At 33.2% G+C, this 18856-nt stretch overlaps 1 protein-coding gene across 3 annotated transcripts in view; it reads right to left on the bottom strand.

Moving 5' to 3' along the window:
* The window catches only part of FSTL5 (follistatin-like 5), an 817862-nt gene that overhangs the window by 668665 nt on the left and 130341 nt on the right, over window positions 1-18856 (bottom strand). For 2 of the 3 annotated variants that reach the window (XM_011959692.1, XM_011959693.1), the window contains exon 3: window positions 14287-14317. In XM_011959692.1, the coding sequence (XP_011815082.1) occupies window positions 14287-14317 (31 nt within the window). Of the gene's footprint in view, window positions 1-14286; window positions 14321-18856 lie in introns of all 3 variants that reach the window. The other variant, XM_011959691.1, reaches the window with a different exon arrangement.

Raw genomic sequence — 18856 nt, 5'->3', positions numbered from 1 at the left:
AGAGTGTTTATAAAGATACAAAAGTGGCTTTCTTGGTTTTAGCCATTAAATATCTGGTTCTCTCTCTTTCTCTCTCTCCCTTTCTGTGTGTGTGTGTGTGTGTGTGTTATGATATGCTTTTCAAAAGATGGAAGGTAAATTAATTTTATATATTTACAAATAGAAGCATATATAAATATATATGCATTTATTTTTATAATATTTTATTTTTACAAAACTTTAGAGACATTGTGAATTTAATATGAATGTATACATATAAATTTATGTATAAATAAAAGATAGATATTCACAAACTGCAATTCAATGTAGACTTAACAAGCATCTACTGAGTACCTACAAGATTCCAGGTAATATGCTAAATAATGTCTCATATATTATTACATTCATTATCTTATTTGAGCCTCACAAAAAAATTTCCAAAAAGTCTTCACATTATAAATGAGAAAGTTTATAGCAAAGGAAAAAATATATGATTATCCATTTGAATAGATGACACTGCACTTTCATTCCTTGATTAACCAGGGTCATGGGACACAGGCCCCATGGATAAATTTATGCTATGGACAAAATTTAAATACTTAAGTTGTTGAACAAAGTGGATTCAAGGTAAGTCTGTTTGGTGACAGTTAACCTCAATATTTAAAACAATAGATAATTAGTTTAATGCTACAAATGATATCCATTATGAAAGGTATTCATGTCCTTGCTACATATACCTGTCTGCTACCATTCATGGAAACTCACAGCTATTTAATGATTCCCTAATAGTTATTTAATGATTCCCTCAGTCTTAGTTCACATATTAAGACACTCAATAAATTATAATAATGTTTAACTTAGCAATTATTAAGTATTAACTATGAAACAAAAACTGCTTCAAATACTTCTGTAGATAATCATAGTTAACCCTCACCATAGCTTCAACAGATGGGGACTAATGTTTGACTCTCAACTGGAGAAGAGAAAATGAAAAGTTACATATTATTTAATTAAAATAAAAAACAGAAAACAACAAAAACAAGCAAAGCATTTCAAATATTAATGATTTTTCAGCAAATATAGTGTGCCTTGTGCTGATTGAACCAAATAATTATTGCATTATTAGCCACCTCATAAAAGGTCTTTCATATTTTAATTTTACTTTTTAAATTTTTTAAATTGCTATAAAAGTGAGTAAAATTAATCTTTTGTTTGTTTAAATCAAATAGCAATTTTATTGCTTGTATTGTAGAAAAAGTTTAAGTCTGTCTCCTATTTTATATTATGCAAGCTGTTCACATTTTTATTTGTTGTGATGAATACATTTTTCAATTGAATCCTGGCATCTAAATTATTAACCTTCCTATTCAAATGTTGAGAAGACAAAACTTCCCATATCACAATGGATATGATATAGTCTACATTAGCTACTACTAGGCAACTGCAAATAAACATATTTTTATATATACGTATATCTCAAAATAAAAGATTTAACTGTATTGCATTGAAATAGGATTCATAGGGATAATTTCAAGAGTGACAATCTCAAGTAAAAGTAGTACAGTTAATTACATTTAGCGCCAAGTGTTTATTAACAGCATAATCTTGGCCAAGTATTTAATCTCCAAGATTCATTTGTCTTATATGTAAAATTATCCCTCCTTCCCAGAGATATTTTTCAAGATTTAATAAGATGAAGAAATAAACAATAGGTTTGTGAAACGTAGTAAGAGATTTATAAATATTAGCTCTCCTTTAAAGTCTTTATAAAACACACAATAAAAACATAAATACACACACAGGTAAATCATAACCAATGGAATACTTCCCAGCCTTAGTATGAAAGAATGAAATCATGTCTTCTACAGCAACATGGATGGAATTGGAGGCCATTACCTCAAGGGAAACGACTTAGAAAAAGTCAAAAGCAGCATGTTCTCACTTAAAATGGGAGCTAAATAATATGTACACATGGACATAGAGTGTGAAATAATAGACATTGGAGATTTTGAAAGGTAGGAGGTTGCTGGGTAAGAGATAAGAAGGTACGTCCTGCCACGATGGCTCACACCTGTAATCCCAGCACTTTTGGAGGCCAAGGCAGGTAGATCACGAGGTCATGAATTCGAGACCAGCCTGGCCAATGTGATTAAACCCCTGTTTCTCCTAAAAAAATACAAAAATTAGCTGGGTGTGGTGGTGAGTGCCTGTAATCCCAGCTACTTGGGAAGCTGAGGCAGGAGAATTGTTGGAACCTGGGAGGCAGAGGTTGCAGTGAGCCGAGACTGCACCATGCACTCCAGCCTGTGTGACAGAGCAATACTCTGTCTCAGGGGGGAAAAAAAATTACTTAATGGGTACAATGTAGACTATTTGGATAATGGCTATTCCAAAAACCCAGATTTCATCACTATGCAATATATTCATCTAACAAAACAGCATTTCTACCTTTTAAGTGTAAACAAGTAACTAAAAAACACATCCATAACTTCATATTATAATTGTATTAATTACATGTTTTTTCCATAATATATTAAACATGATATGTCATATAATCTGTAATATTGCATTTCATATATTAATATTTTATATTCACACTGTATATAATTTACATATATCCTCCATACCAAGAGTTTTAAAGAAACTTAAAACACAATTTATTAAAAATTATAATAGAAAATAATGTTCTACCCTGTCCATGAAAGGATAGCAATTTATATGGCAAATTAGAAAGACTGCCATATAAAGAAAGAAAAAACGTAATGGTATCTTCTAGGATAAACCATAAGTTAGGCTCCTTTGTGTTCTAAGTCTATCCTATTAAAGTCATTGCTGCTTCATATCCCTGGGAAAATAAAATGTTTACAAACTCCAAATAGGGCCAACAGGTGACATAGAGTCCTTTCCCTTTATGAATTCATGCAAATTACATCATGACAATTATGACTTAATCCCCATGATTCTAAACCACTGGAAAGAGTTTTAGGGACAAGATTAAGAGGCAGATGGAATTGGAGGTCATATCTTCAGTGAAATAAGCCAAGCAAAGAAAGTCAAATATCACATATTCTCACTCTTAAGTAGGGCTAAAAAATGTGTACTCATGGACGTAGAGAATGGAATGATTGACAGGTAATGAAGACTCGAAATGGTTCACTTAATAACCATTTCAAACACCAAATGGCATGCTTTCCTTTTTATAGACTTTTTTACAGGGTCTAGTATACCAAAAGCTACATTTCCCAGATCCCTTTGCAGTTAGCCTTCTAGATTTGCTTGACGTTTCTCCTATCAGATTCATGCAAGCAGGGCCTTTTATGGAATGACTTACTGAAAGGCCAGCCCATTTTTGTGGGATACCCATTTTCCTTTCACAGATAATGGCAAGGGCAGTGTGGCTCTGAAGCCCGAAGCCAGCAGGTAGGGGAAAAGTCTTCCTCTATGGTTAATGCTGATGATGCAGAGGTAGCAAATCCTTTGATGTCCCAGTTCTATGATGGACCTTTAAAAGCTATTTCTAACAGCTCACTACACAAACCTTTTCTTCAACACTATTAGCTATTTTCTACAACCCTTAATAAATCTCTTTTACTTAAATTAAGTAGTGCAGATTCTGTAGTCTTACAGAATGGGAGGAGGGGTATGATGAGAAAGTAGTTAATGGGCACAATTTACATTATTTGAGTGGTGGGTACCGCAAAAGCCCCACCTTGGCCACTATGAAATCTGTGCCTGTAACAAAATTATACATGTATCCCCATACATTTGTACAATTTTTTTTTTAAAGAGACCTCTCATGGTCTCAGGATTTACAAGAAAAGCTACCTGATCTTTTTAGGTGATTTTAGTTGCTTTCTGGAAAACATCAGCTATCGTGTGGTATGGTAAGATTTCCTAGGACATGCAATCTAAGAGGAAGAAAGAATTTTTAAATTTTGTTCAGTAGTGTATCTCCAGTGCCCAAAACAATGGCATGTAGTTGATGTTCAACACGTAAGTCTGAATAAGTGACTGCTTGAAGCATTACTGCATCTAAGTTAAAACTTCTTAGAGTTACGCTTGCAAGCTAGATTGCACCCTCTGGTTTTATATGTGCCTAAACCATACATATGTTTCCTCTACCCTTTGGGCTTAACATCTTGTATCTCCTAGTTGTCATTGCCCACATCAGCCTTGCAGATGAGTTTGCTTCCCAGAATCTTTCTGAAAGAACAAGGTATTATCAATGTCTGATCACACCTTGGTACTTTACATTTCCATACCAGATCCTTAGTTGTTCTTAGTTCTAGAATGAACTGATACATTGATCAAAGATCTTTGCGCCAGACTACAGAATCTGCACTACTTAATTTAAGTAAAAGAGATTTATTAAGGGTTGTAGAAAATAGCTAATAGTGTTGAAGAAAAGGTTTGTGTAGTGAGCTGTTAGAAATAGCTTTTAAAGGTCCATCATAGAACTGGGACATCAAAGGATTTGCTACCTCTGCATCATCAGCATTAACCATAGAGGAAGACTTTTCCCCTACCTGCTGGCTTCGGGCTTCAGAGCCACACTGCCCTTGCCATTATCTGTGAAAGGAAAATGGGTATCCCACAAAAATGGGCTGGCCTTTCAGTAAGTCATTCCATAAAAGGCCCTGCTTGCATGAATCTGATAGGAGAAACGTCAAGCAAATCTAGAAGGCTAACTGCAAAGGGATCTGGGAAATGTAGCTTTTGGTATACTAGACCCTGTAAAAAAGTCTATAAAAAGGAAAGCATGCCATTTGGTGTTTGAAATGGTTATTAAGTGAACCATTTCACAGAATCCACCACAGAGCATATGCAAACTTTATTTAAAAAAGGATATTCACTAACACTTCTGAAGCAATACTGGAAGTTTCACAAATACACTTGCATATGTAGAAATATTCCGAATTCACATATACCAAAATGGTAACAATTGTCATTTTTAGATGATACATAGATCATCAATATTTACCTTCTTGTGAATATATACAATTCTTCTGAGGGTTATATAAAATAACACAGAACTTGAAAAGCACTTGGCAGAGGACCTGACAGAAATTTTGTCTTTACTTTTTATTTCCCTGGCACCTAACACTGTTTCTAATATTTAAATTAGTACATATTTGTTTAAATAACCTTCATTATCTGATGCAGCTGAGATTACCATTATCTTTTTTTTTTTTTTTTCTGAATTCTTCTGGCAAGCTAACATTATCACAAAATTTGGGGCACACAGCAGTTGTTTCTAAATGTAGCAGTAGTTAACTATAATCAATAGTTTAAGTAATTAAGTTTGTTTCTTGTTTTTTTTTTTTTTTAAGAATTTCAGATAAATTCCTTTATTTATTTATTCATTTATTCATTTTAGAGACAGGGTCACATTCTGTTACTCAGCCTAGAATGCAGTGGCATGATCATAGTTACTGCAGCCTTGAACTCCTGGGATCAACTGATCTCCAACCTCAGCCTCTAGAGGGGCTAAACTACACACATGCCACTATGTTAGGCTAATTTTTTTTATTTATTTTGATTTTTTAGAGGCAGGGTCTCACTATGCTTTTCAGGCTGGTGTTGAACTCCTGACCTCAAGCAATCCTCCAGCCTCCCAAAACACTGGGATTACAAGCATGAGCCACTGCAACTTGGCCCTAAATTTAAATATATGCCATTATTATAACATCAAATTCGTACTCTGAGAGAATAATGCTTTACTTCCCCCCAAATAAGGAAAACATCTTTTATATATATTTATGGTCAAAGTACTGTCTACCGGTTTTTTTCATTATGGTGCTCCATGCATCATGGTAAAAACAAGGTAAGTATAGTGTTAGTCTAAAAATAAGTATGACAGGACAACTAGAGGATACTTAATATCAATAGGTCAGGTATCTTCAAGTTTGGAAAATATGTGAATTATAACTTAAAATTTTGTAAAATAATGGTTCGACATAGAAGTCAACACTTCTTGATCTCTAATTTTAACATTATATGAAATTGAGGCTTTCGATATATATGTTTCTACCATGGATGTACTTAAAACATGATTTTTTGCATTTTACTCAAAAGGGTTATGTAGTTAACTTCATTTAATACTTCAAACAGAACTTTGTGGCATATTATATTTATATTACAGGTTAGAAAGGGAGATTAAGAAATCTTAAGTGGGGGATAAATAATTGAGCCTAGTATTCAGAGTCTAAATTCTGGGATAAAGGATTACCTAGAAATTTTTCAATAGCACAGAGCATATTCGAGCAGAGTTTCTATTCAAGTGTCCTGTGGATAATGATTCCATGCCCCAATAATTTAAGAAGCAATGACATAAATTTTAGTAGAATGACATTATTATTATCTAAGTAATTCCAAAAAGTTATTACCCATGTAATGAGCTGCAACTGTGAAATATATCTTATAATCATTTAAAAGGGATATTATTTGTTTTTTGGCATAATAGGTAAAACTCTAAATAGTGTATCATATTTAAACAACAAAAAAAAACCATCTATCTACTTAGTATCATAGAAGTCATTGGGTATAATACCACTTTCAGAATTGCAAACCTTTTTATATGAAATTTTTATATTAATAATTCTACAAAATATTTCAAATAACATAAAAATACTTAAAATGTACTTAACTAAATGCTAAGTTCTTAGGTAAGAAGGATGAAATACATATTCTAAAAAATCCAAGCAAATATGCTCTCTTTAATAAAGCCAAATTTCATGTTTATAGTGTCTGGACAGACAAAGCAAAAAAGGAAATGTGATAGATTGTATAATTTTTATTGGCAAATAAAACAGGGATTTTCGTAAGAAAAAAAGGCAATATTCATATGAACATTTCAAGAGCTGCTCTTTCATAAAGGCCAACCATTCTAGGTAAGTGAAGTTATTCCTTCAAGCTAAATAAATGAAGCCATCAAACACATTTTGGTTAATATTACTTGATATTTCTTGAAACATGACATTCAACTATTTCAGGAGACAGCTTATGGTTTTTGTTTTGTTTTGTTTTGTTTTTGTTTTTTTTTCGAGACGGAGTTTTCCTCTTTTCGCCCAAGCTGGAGTGCAGTGGCACAATCCTGGCTACTGTAACCTACTTCTCCCGGGTTCAAGCGATTCTACTGCCTCAGCCTCCTGAGTAGCTGGAATTGCAGGCGCCCACCACCACCCCTGGCTAATTTTTCTGTTTTTAGTAGAGACGGAGTTTCACCATGTTCGCTAGGCTGTTTGGAAACTCCTGACCTCAAGTGATCCACCCGCTTTGGCTTCCCAAAGTGCTGGAATAACAGACGTGAGCTTATATATACTTCTTTTTACGAAACTTCCACTAGAAAGCATTCGGCTCTCTGTTAAGTCTAGAATCAAGAAATCAAGAAATCTTGTTTTGGTGATTAAAAGAAAATAACAATATTGAGATGTCAGTGTGTAGGTTAAGACAATATTGGATTATACAAATAAAAGTCTCCTTAAGCTTCTGAATACTATTCATTTTATATCCAATGCAGATTTCAACAAATTCATTATTTATTATTAATACAAAAAAACTAAATCAATTTATTCTGTGTTGTTTTCCCCAACATCGCTAATGTGTTGATATCTTTTTAACAGCACTGACTTCTGGTGGGCAAAATGAGCTGCAAAATAAATGACTCTGAAACCCAGACAAGTGATCCATCGGATAAGAAAATTTATTGGTGGTAAACTTTTGAAAACTAGAGGATATATGCAAAATGGGGAGAGAAAGATTATGTGGTTTGGCATAATATGAATTGAGCTCTTCTTAGAATAAACAAGAAACATGACCAGTTACTTTTTGAAAACTCTTCTGGTTGATGAAAATGGGATTATTAGCTAGAGAAGGATGTTCTTCTCCCTGCTTCCTGTGGCAGAAGGACATCCATCAATATCATTTTAAATTGTAACAATTTATTTCAATGAGTTTTTTAAAGGATGGAGAATAAATACTACCCTTATACCCAGAAAAAATTATTATTACATTGAGATCTGTACTACATGAAAGCAATTTAGAGAGGCATTTGATGGCATCATTTAGATTATTTATAGTGAATAGGTTAAAATTTACTTAATTTTCTTTCATAGAATTGGTTATTGTTTTATAGAATTGCTAATTTTGAACAGTTGCTAATTATTCATTGTTTTATAGAATTGTTTATTAGAACTGAAATTATGCTTTTGAATGTTTTTCAAAGTAGCAATTATTATCTTATGTATGTAATGGCTTTCAGAATTTGTACTCAGTGTTTTACTATTCCTATTTCAAAAACTTGCATTATCACAAAAACATAAATGTCATTCACATAAAGACAAGACATTTTTTAAATAGTAAAGATCATAAATGGAACAGATGTCAGCTAATGACAATCAGAAAATATTTCAATGAGCTCAGTATAATCGAGAATTACATTTTAATTGATTTATTAGTCAACAATTTGCATTCGTATTGTTAAGTCGAGTATAAAGTTAAGTATTTTTACATATTTTAGATTCTCTTATTGGTAATTAAAGAGTTGCCAATTAATCATCTGCTATTAAGTTATGTATATGTGACACTGATATTTTGCTGTGAGGTAACCAATACTTACTCATGAGAACGCGTTCTACTCTCATTTAATTTTGAAAATTGATTTTTAATAAAATAAATCCAAGAAAATAGAATTGTTCTCATATAATGCAATTTCTATGGCATAAAAATTATAGTATAAACCATTTGCTGTCCTCACATTCTTTTACATTTAATTATTTTTTAAGAATTATTATTACAAGTCTACCATATATAAACTTGTCTGACATTTATTCAGCATTACTGCTTGCTAAAAACAACCAAGAAAATAAATCATGAATCCCTTGACTGATATTTTCAAGGAGTAAGTTTTCTTGTCTTCTAAGTACTTGAGGATTATAAGTATTGAGTATAATAGACAAAAATACTCAATTTTCATAAATTTTACAAACAATGATTAACTTCAAAAATAACTTTCTGGACTAAATATTAACAAACATAACATTCATAATAATGCATGTATTGGCCGGGTGTGATGACTCATGTTCGTAATCCCAGCACTTTGGGAAACTGAGGAGGGCAGATCACCTGAGGTCAGGGGTTCGAGACCAGCCTGGCCAACATGGCAAAACCCTGTCTGTACTAAAAATACAAAAATTAGCCAGGGGTGCTGGCATGCATCTATAATCCCAGCTACTCAGAAGACTGAGGCATGAGAATCGCTTGAACCCAGGAGGCAGAGTTTGCAGTGAGCCGAGATCTCGCCACTGCACTCCAGCCTGGGCAACAGAGTGAGACTCTGTCTAACTAACTAACTAACTAAATAAATAAACAAACAAATAAAGCATGTACTGCAATTCACTAAAAATATAGTGACTAAGCATTTCATGAAATTGTAATAAACTCCATTTCAGGTATTACTTATGCTACTAGCTATATTGTATTTTATAAATATAAAGACATGTAATAATTATAGAGTCTCATATAGGGCTAAAATACATGAATTTCCATCTTTCAGTTTTACATGACATTTTAATCAGTCAATGTAATATAGCTAATGGCTTTCAGTACTAAGAATCTGAAGGCTCATTTCTATCTATTCACCATTTCTGACGGGCTACCTCACCTTGAAGTAGTGAGCAACCTCAGAAACTGTGAGATTAATCTACTAGAAAGAGCTCTGAATATTCAGCCATTCTACATTTGGAATTCCCTATTTCCATTCTCACAGCAACACCCCTCTGACTTGATTGATATAAATATATATCCCTGGATACATTAGGCGATTTTCAGTGCTCTGAGGTGCCAATATGCAATAAAGAAAATAAAGGAGAATCTGAACACATGGCTGCATAAAAATAAACTGAAAGTAGTGTATATGTACGTAAGAGAGAGAGTGTGTGTATCTATATGTGTGTGTGTGTGTGTGTAGATTGCAGGTGCCATAATACCTTTATCGTCCCAAATATACACTTTTAATTTGATTAGATATAGTCTTAGCATAATATTTTCCTATGGTTTCATATACATAAGAACATTTGCTTTATAGGAAGAACAAGTGTGTGGCTTCCCCTTTTCATGTTCACTGATATATATGACATAATACTTGTCTCATTGAGCTTATGGAGGATTATAGAGTTTTGAAAGATAAATGTTTATAATAATACCATTGTTTAATGTCCTTCTAAAATTATAAGCCTTAGAATATCTTATATGTAAAGGACTTTTAATACCATGGATATGTTGTGCTAATATTTACCAAAAAAGATGAATCATATCAAGGGAGGTTAAGTCATTTCTCAAAGATAAGTATTTAGTAAACAAACTGGCACAAGTCCTAGATAGTTTCTTAGAACACTATTTTGACGTGTTTATCATCATTGATTTTTTTTCTTAAAGTTATGAAGCACTGAACAGTATTTATGTAAATTTGCAAGAGAGTCAATATTTATAACCACATGATTAAAGGAAAATAATACATAAATAATAAAATGCATGTCTATAACATTTATAACAAAAAGTATCACTAATAACAGTATGCTAAATGTACCTAATGTACAATTGGTAATTTGTTAAATAAAACATGATCTATTTTAGGAAAGAACAAAAATGGCAATATATTGATCTAAATTATTTACTTTTTTATTTTTATTTTTTAAGAGAGAGAGTCTTGCTCTGTCACCCAGGCTGGAGTGCGGTGGCATGATCTCGGCTCACAGCAACCTCCTTCTGGCTTCAAGCTATTCTCCTGCGTTAGCCTCCTGATTATAGGCATGCGCTAGGGTTTTTTTTTTTTTTTTTTTTTTTTTTTTGTAGAGATTGGTTTTCACCATGTTGGCCAGGCTGGTCTCGAACTCCTGACCTCGTGTCCACCCACCATGGCCCCCCAAAGTGCTGGATTACAGGTGTGAGCCACCATGCCTGGTCTGAATTATATACTTTGGATATGATTTCTCAAAATTCTGGCATGTATGAATGCTAAGTCTTATTTAATAATATGTATTTGAAGATTAAAATGAGGTGATATATGTAGAAAACTCAATACAACGTCTGAAATCTAATAGATATTTACAAAAATATAAGTATTAAAATACATTATATGGAAGTGCTCATTAGGGAAATAACTTTAGAGCTCAGTATCTCTTAATTGCAAAGTCTTAACCAAAATATAACTGGAAATGAAAAAAAAATCATACTTTACTTTTATCACTTCTGAATACGTAAAGACAAGAGTGTCCACCTGAAAAAAACAGGAGGAGAAAATTTTGCAATAAAAGCAACTGAACTTTTTTCGTGGATGGACAGTCTAACATCCTTGTAGTTACAGAGCAAGGGTAAGGCTGATACTGAGGAGCATGCAAGAGTGCAGTAGTACAGGCACTTTCCACAAAGGATATTATCATTATGGTTGTCATAAATCTTTTACATTATTTTGAAAATTAAAAACTTTATTAAGTTGACAGACTCTGTAAGTTATTTGTAAACCAATAATTACTTAAATCTCAAACTCTATTACCATTTTCTCTGAGAACTCTAGAGAGATGCTCTCAAATATAAGTGAATAAAGAAATCATAAATTTAAATACTTCCTAAAAAATATTAGGGGTGAACTAATTTATTGAGTTTCTCATTTTAGATATGTTCCTCAAAGGAAAACATTGTCTAATAATAGTTATAAAATTCTCAATGCATTTTAAATACTAATGTATAATATTTTAACATGTTTTATCTGTTGTATTACTGAAGAATACTTTACTAAATATGGCTGCCTGGTAGTTGATCCTTCTTTCAAATCTGTAGGACTATCTCATTTTTCTGTTAAAATCTTCAGTGCAATTTTATGGAAGGTTATCTTTAACAAACATTTTATGGTTCAGGGCACTGGTATCATTACGTTGAGGTTGCTGTCATTAGCGGAAATAGGCACAGAATGTAGAAAATAAGACTTCTTCTAGACTACTCCTCACAATGTAATAAATGTGTTTGAATAAATGAGGTTAACAATTAGGAACTTCAAAGAATTACTAGCTGATAATTGATTATTAATATCAAATGAGGACATAGCTCACATTTCAATAATTAATAATCAATGAATACAAAATATTTGATTTTCAGAATTTTTGTCATCTGCCAATGAGTAAGCTATAACTTTCATGGTTCAAAATGGGTTTTTATCATTTAATATTAACATCTGAAAACATTTTTAAGAGGTCATTCCTAATTTCTAGTAAAATAACATTTCAAGATGATTCCCATAAATAGTCAAGAAAAATGTAGTGCTATTCTAAGTAGAGATAAGCAACAAGTCCTCATGTAAACATGTATCTCTGATTTACTAGGGCCGGGTGCGGTGGCTCACGCCTGTAATCCCAGCACTTTAGGAGGCCAAGGCAAGAGGATTACAAGGTCAAGAGATCCAGACCATCCTGCCAACACGGTGAAACTCTGTCTCTACTAAAAACACAAAAAAAATTAGCTGGGCATGGTGGTAGGTCCCTGTAATCCCAGCTATTTGGGAGGTTGAGGCAGGAGAATTGCTTGAGCCCAGGAGGCGGAGCTTGCAGTGAGCCGAGATCACACAAGTGCACTCCAGCCTGGGCAACAGAGATTCCATCTCAAAAAAAAAGAAAAAAAAAGTTAGTAGTCTAAAAACCACAATGTGTGTGAAATTTATGAACCATGTGCTAGCTAATAATAGTGAAAGGAGTGACAAACATCATCTTGAAATTGTTATTGCTTTATAAAAGAAAACATGTTCCTAGATAGTAGTTGGAAAAACATAATTTCTACTACTTCAGATGATATGATTTATATAGCCCAAGGCAATAAAGTATCAAGAAGAAAGCTACAGTACACTTATTTTACTGTAATAGCATACAAATATGATTTAAGATAAACCTGAAACCCTGAAACCCTTCATAAGAAGGAAGATGCATACTCAGTAAACTTAAAATGCATGTATCGTTTAAATGCACATCATACAGCACATCTTGAAGTAAAAATTCCCCTTTGCAACACAAAAGTATAAAACTTGGAGTTAATATGAGTGCTTTGAGGATAAATAAGTCTAATAATTTCACACATAAAATAACAAACAATACTTCAGTTTGCTGAAAATGTACACAAATAGTTTGGGAATCCCTGGAAGAACAGTCTTACATAATTCATTTGAACAAAATATATCTAGCTAAATTATTTAAAAATGCAAATGCATGTGTTTTTTATTCTTCAGCAATATAGACACACAGATGACCCAACATGGAAAAAAATACATTGTAAAAGTCAGTCAGTTGTGGCGAAATGTGCAGAGAGGATTTTATTTGGACTTGTCATAAATAAGCAAGATTGTATCGACAATCTAGAGAGCCTCTGAAGTGTAACTACCCTTTCAGCATTTCAGAAGACCATGTAAGCTTAGTAACTACTTCATGTTCATTTTTAAATTTTTGTAGAACATTGAAAAAGGTAAAAACAGTACACCTATCTTTCTATTCAAAAACGAGGGAAAAAACTGGACAACTGTGCTTCACTCCTTAGACAGGCTTGGGGTTGGGATGCCTTTGGGAAGGGAAAGGTGAGCAATGAAGTCCAAAATGTAGACTAAGAAGAGCCAACACGTGAATGGAGACACCAGAGGGAACAACCTAAGAAAAGTCTGTGATATGCCATCATTATGATCAGCAGAAGCAGAAGTTAATGGAAGCCTTTTATTGAAGGATGACAATCTACATAGACTAATTTATTATCTCGATGAGTAAACTTCAAAATTTAAGAATGTGACTATAGAGAAAAGAGTCTTCCAACATTAGAATAATGTGGCCTATTTGCATACTAGGAGCTATCGCCAACTTTTAATAAATAAATATGTTCTAGACTTTTTGTAGAAAATTAACTAGATGGCAGTGACTAAATAGTTGGGTCTCCATGAAACACATTTTGAGGAAGCCCATTTGCCAATACATAGAAGAGACACAACACCAACTCATAGGGAAAATGGTTGGTGGAGTAGTTCAATCACCACAATATAGGGAATAAATAAAATAAAGTTGACGTTTTCAAGAGCACTGTATGAAGGTGGAAAATATCAACAGAGAATACCCATTAGCCCTGGAAAATCCTCAAAGGGCTCAAAATGGCTGTCAAATCACACTGAATGTTTTTAATTATCATTACTTTCTCATTTTTGACTTTTTATTCAAAGCAGCATCACATCTCTTTTTTCTTTCTTTTATGAGTTTATGTAATTGTTATCTTAAAGCAATCATTTCTTACCTTTGACTCTTGAACTTTCTTGATTTTTTTCCTGCTGGGAATAAAACAGAAAATAGGTCAAAATATGTAATTAAATATGTGGTCAACAGTTTCATATAAAGTTTCACTATAGAAGGATCAAAATGATTTTTGTACGTATTCCCAGGAACATGATTCTCACCTTTAAAAATATTTATATACAATTTTTTTGAGAGAGCATTTTGCTCTGTTGCCCAGGCTGGAGTGCAACGACATGAACATGGTTCACTGAAGCCTTGACCTCCCAGGCTCAAGTGATCCTCCCACCGCAGCCTCCTAAGTAGCTGGGACTACAGGCATATATCATTATTCCAGGCTAATTTCTTTTTTATTTTTTGTAGAGACGAGGCTTCCTTATTTTGCCTGGGGTGGTCTTGAACTCCTAGGCTCAAGCAATCCTCCTGCCTCAGCCTCTCAAACTGCTAAGATTAGAGGGATGCGCCCCCATACCCCGTCTTATGTAAAATATTTTATTGGGGTAGTAATAACTCTTGGTGGGCATATAGTTCTCTAAGAAATCACTAAATTGTATGAATATGGATTTATAAATAAATAAGCAAATGGTTAATGAATAATAAATAATCATGCTTCTCAAATGCCTTAGGCCATTCCATTTAATCCTAACAGATATTAAATAATATCTTCAGAATTTGCTTTCGATGGCTCTGCATGAATCATAAATTGTTGGTGAAGGAATAAGTTTAGGCACAAACATAGAGGAGAATTTTACTAAGAAAGCACAAATGACTTTTCAACTGTCTTTGCTTTAGTTTAACTTAGAATTGGACCCCATCTCACTTCTTTAAGGCTAAAGTTGACAACAATTTTATTATTTATTCAAAAGCTGCTCCAGTCAAACTTGTCTTTCAGTTTGACATTCTCCTTATTAGTTACCAAGCAACCCCAAAAGAATTAACTTGCTTTCAACTTTTAAAGTGGATCTTGTGCACTAACTTCTCAATTAATATGCAAACACAGTTTACTCTGTCTAAAAATTTCAGGGTCTCACACTGAAAATAACTTTGAAATATGTTTCTAAGAAAAAAATGACAATGACATATAAACTGAACTGCAGAACTGTATGAATGCCAATACATTTTGGCAAAAGTGTAAGAAAATATAAAGAACTGATTTTGTTGCAAACATTAATCCAAGATTTAGAATTTGAGAATAAAATGCATAATGACAAATGTGTATTTATTGAATCAGCTAACCTAGTGATATAATCCTGTTAGGCTTTAAAACTTGGTGTTCTAATTCTCTCATCCGAACTCACCTAACCTCTGTGTTTGAATACTGTTCTGCTCTTTATTAATTGTTTAATTTAATTGTTTAATTTAATTTAGTTTAAATTAAACTAAATTGTTTAATTTAATTTAGTTTAAATTAAACTAAATTGTTTAATTTAGTTTAAATTAAACTAAATTGTTTAATTTAGTTTAAGGTCACTTAAACTAAAATTTAAATGTGCATTACTGGTATTAAAAATACATTAGTTTTTCATAATTATATAACTAGCAGGCTTAAGTTTTCTGAAAGAACATTTGTTAATGAGAATCTCTCTCTCCCTCCCTCTCCTCTATTAACATTCATTCATTCAGTCAGTCAGTCATTTATTCATTCATTATTTCACCAAATATGTACGGATCACTTTTTATGTGCCAGACACTATACCTGGTGATAAGACTATACGGGATGAACAAAATAAAAAAAAATTGTATCCTCATGGAGCAGACTGTATAAATTTTATTCAGAAAAGATATGCTACAGAAGGTGACAGTGTTGGAGTAGAGTGACTGCAATTATACATATAGCCACAGGGATAAATTGATTTTTGAATAAAATTGTGAATGAGGTGAGCAGGATCCAAGCATATATATGTGAAAAACATGTCCTAGGGGAGAAAAAAATTTCAAATATCCTCAGTCACATGCAAGAGTTCTTAGCATTGCCAAAAATATTAAGGAGACCACTGGGTGTGGACTGGATTGAAGGAAGGAAATTTAGTAGGAAATACAATCTGGGTGGTAATAGAAGCCAGACAGACAAGCACTTGGGGCATTTGGTAGGACTTTGGTTTTTACTCTGACATAGCTGAGAAAACATATACATTTCTTCTCAGGGGGTAACATTATCTGGATTACATTTAAATAGAATCATTTTGGCTATCTATTGAGAATAGGTTGAAAGGGCAAGGGCAAAGTCAAGGAGACCATTAAAGAAAGGATTGCAGTAATCCAGGTGGGCTGTGACAAAAACATGGAACAATGTGGTGGCAGTGTATTTGGAATACCTACTTAGAGCAAGGTTTGCTTATAGATTAAAATTTTGCTGTGAGAAAGCCAACAAGGATGACTCCAAGGGTCTGAGCTGCTAAAAGAATAGAAATACATACTTATTCCTTCTTCACCTGTCTTGCAGCACTGCCACACTCTGAGATTTTCTTCTAGTTCCCTGGCTACCCCTATTGAGTTTCCGTTACTGCTTCCTCTTTTCCTAAGCACTAGCATCCTAGGCATTGAGGTCTTATCTTTTTTCCATATAGCTCATTCTTTTAGCAATCTTATCTAATTTCTTAGCCTTAAGTTTTGTTCTACTGCTAAGGATTTATATATCTAAACCAACCTCACCATTGAACATCAGACTCACATATTCAACTGTCTTTTTACATCCCTACTTGGATTTCTAAAAACATGGCCTATCTGTAATGTTTCAAACTGAATTTCTGATCTTTCCTTACTTCCTTGACCATCTTTTTCATCTTAGTTTCAGGTAACTCCATTCTTCTAGTTGTGCATATCCTTAGTGTCACCCTGTGTTACTCTGTCTCTTAAGAGATAATAAACCTCAAATTTTCATTAGTATGATTTTTAAACATATAGACTTTGAAATTACTTTGACTATAATTCCAAGGATTCAAAGTAGGTAGATAAAACTCATAGGACATATTTCAACCAGATACATAAAGTTTGAAGCCACTAGCATAGTATAAATTATCACTCTATAAATTAGAACATAGAGTAGAGCTCACTGATCTCTAACTGAGTATTGCAAAATGTATAAGAAAAATATAAAGTCGAATTAGCCAACAAAAGAGGATGGAAGCATTTAAAAAAAGGAGAAAAATCAAGAGATCAGGGAATTATGAAATCCCAAAGAACATGTTATTTAGAAGGAAATTTTCAATAGCATAGAATTATTCTGAGAAGTCAAGTACAATTATGTCTAAGAAAATGCCCATTCATCATAATGACATAGATAGAATCACTGACTTTAGATAAAACATTTTTTGGTGCTCATACAGGATTAAAAGTCCAATTCAAGTTATCTAAGGAAGGAGAAGAGGGTGACTGAGATATGTACAAAGTGGGAAAAATTACATGATGGAAACACAACTAGGAACAAAAAGCCTGTTATGGTGTGGAAACTAAAGTCCATAGAGGTATTATGTTTGTTGTTTATTGACTTTTTGCTTTATTTTGTTTAGTTTTGTAATACTACATGATTATTTATATCACTGAGATTTGAGAATATATAAATGATGGAAGATACATAGTAGAAAATGAGAGGATTAGGATAAAAAGAAGAGAGAGTATGACCGATTGTATAAGGTTATTGAAAGGGTGGGTGTGATAGAATATAACTGGGGACAAAAACTGGGTAGAAAGAAGACCAGTCTCTGCAATAGAACAGATGGGAACAGGAAGGCTTAGTCATAGATGCAGGAGGTGTCTAGGTTTGATATGATGAATTAAACATGTTCGATCTCTGATGATTTATTTTCTTTATGTAATAGAAGGAAAGGTGGTTGGCTAATTGTGGAAGTTTAGTGTTTTGTCTGAAATTTGAGAAGATAGAGAAGATTTTAAGTGTATTGCTTTTTGCAAGAGTAGGTGAGAAGAATCACACATACAGGTTAGTATGATTGAGCCAATCCTAGTTGAGTTTTGTCATCATAAATTTGTAACAATCTTAGGCTTAGTATACCTATAGTTGAATAGGCATTTCATTGATACTACATTGCATTGTATTTGTTTTCTAAAATCAAGTTCTCTACTGTACAGTTTTATATAATTATAAATTGCCAAAGCAAATCTGCCTAAATATTCTATAAACAAGAAATATTTAAGAAGCATGAATTTGGAGAAGGGAAACTAGTAATTAATTAGTGGACTGAAAAGAATGACAATAGATTTGCAAAGTGAGAAGGACACTTATGGGTAAACTCGTGCAGTACTGTCAAAGTTGTATAAACCCCTTTCACTAGAGACTTATTTAGGATTTGCAAATAGTAACTGCTTCAATTTGCTTCTACTGCTTCAGTTTTACCTCATTCACAATGGCAATATAGACTTTCCACAATTTTATTTTACAAATTATAACTTCAGGGGGCGGAGCAAGATGGCCGAGTAGGAACAGCTCCAGTCTCCAACTCCCAGCGCCAGCGACACAGGAGACCGGTGATTTCTGCATTTTCAACTGAGGTACTGGGGTCATCTCACTCAGGAGTGCTGGACAATCGATGCTGGTCAGCTGTTGCAGCCTGACCAGC

This window comes from Colobus angolensis, unplaced genomic scaffold (assembly GCF_000951035.1).
Source record: "Colobus angolensis palliatus isolate OR3802 unplaced genomic scaffold, Cang.pa_1.0 Scaffold5, whole genome shotgun sequence".
Lineage (NCBI taxonomy): Eukaryota > Metazoa > Chordata > Mammalia > Primates > Cercopithecidae > Colobus > Colobus angolensis.
Note: the sequence above shows the minus strand (reverse complement) of the source record. Positions and strands in the feature narration are given on the sequence as shown.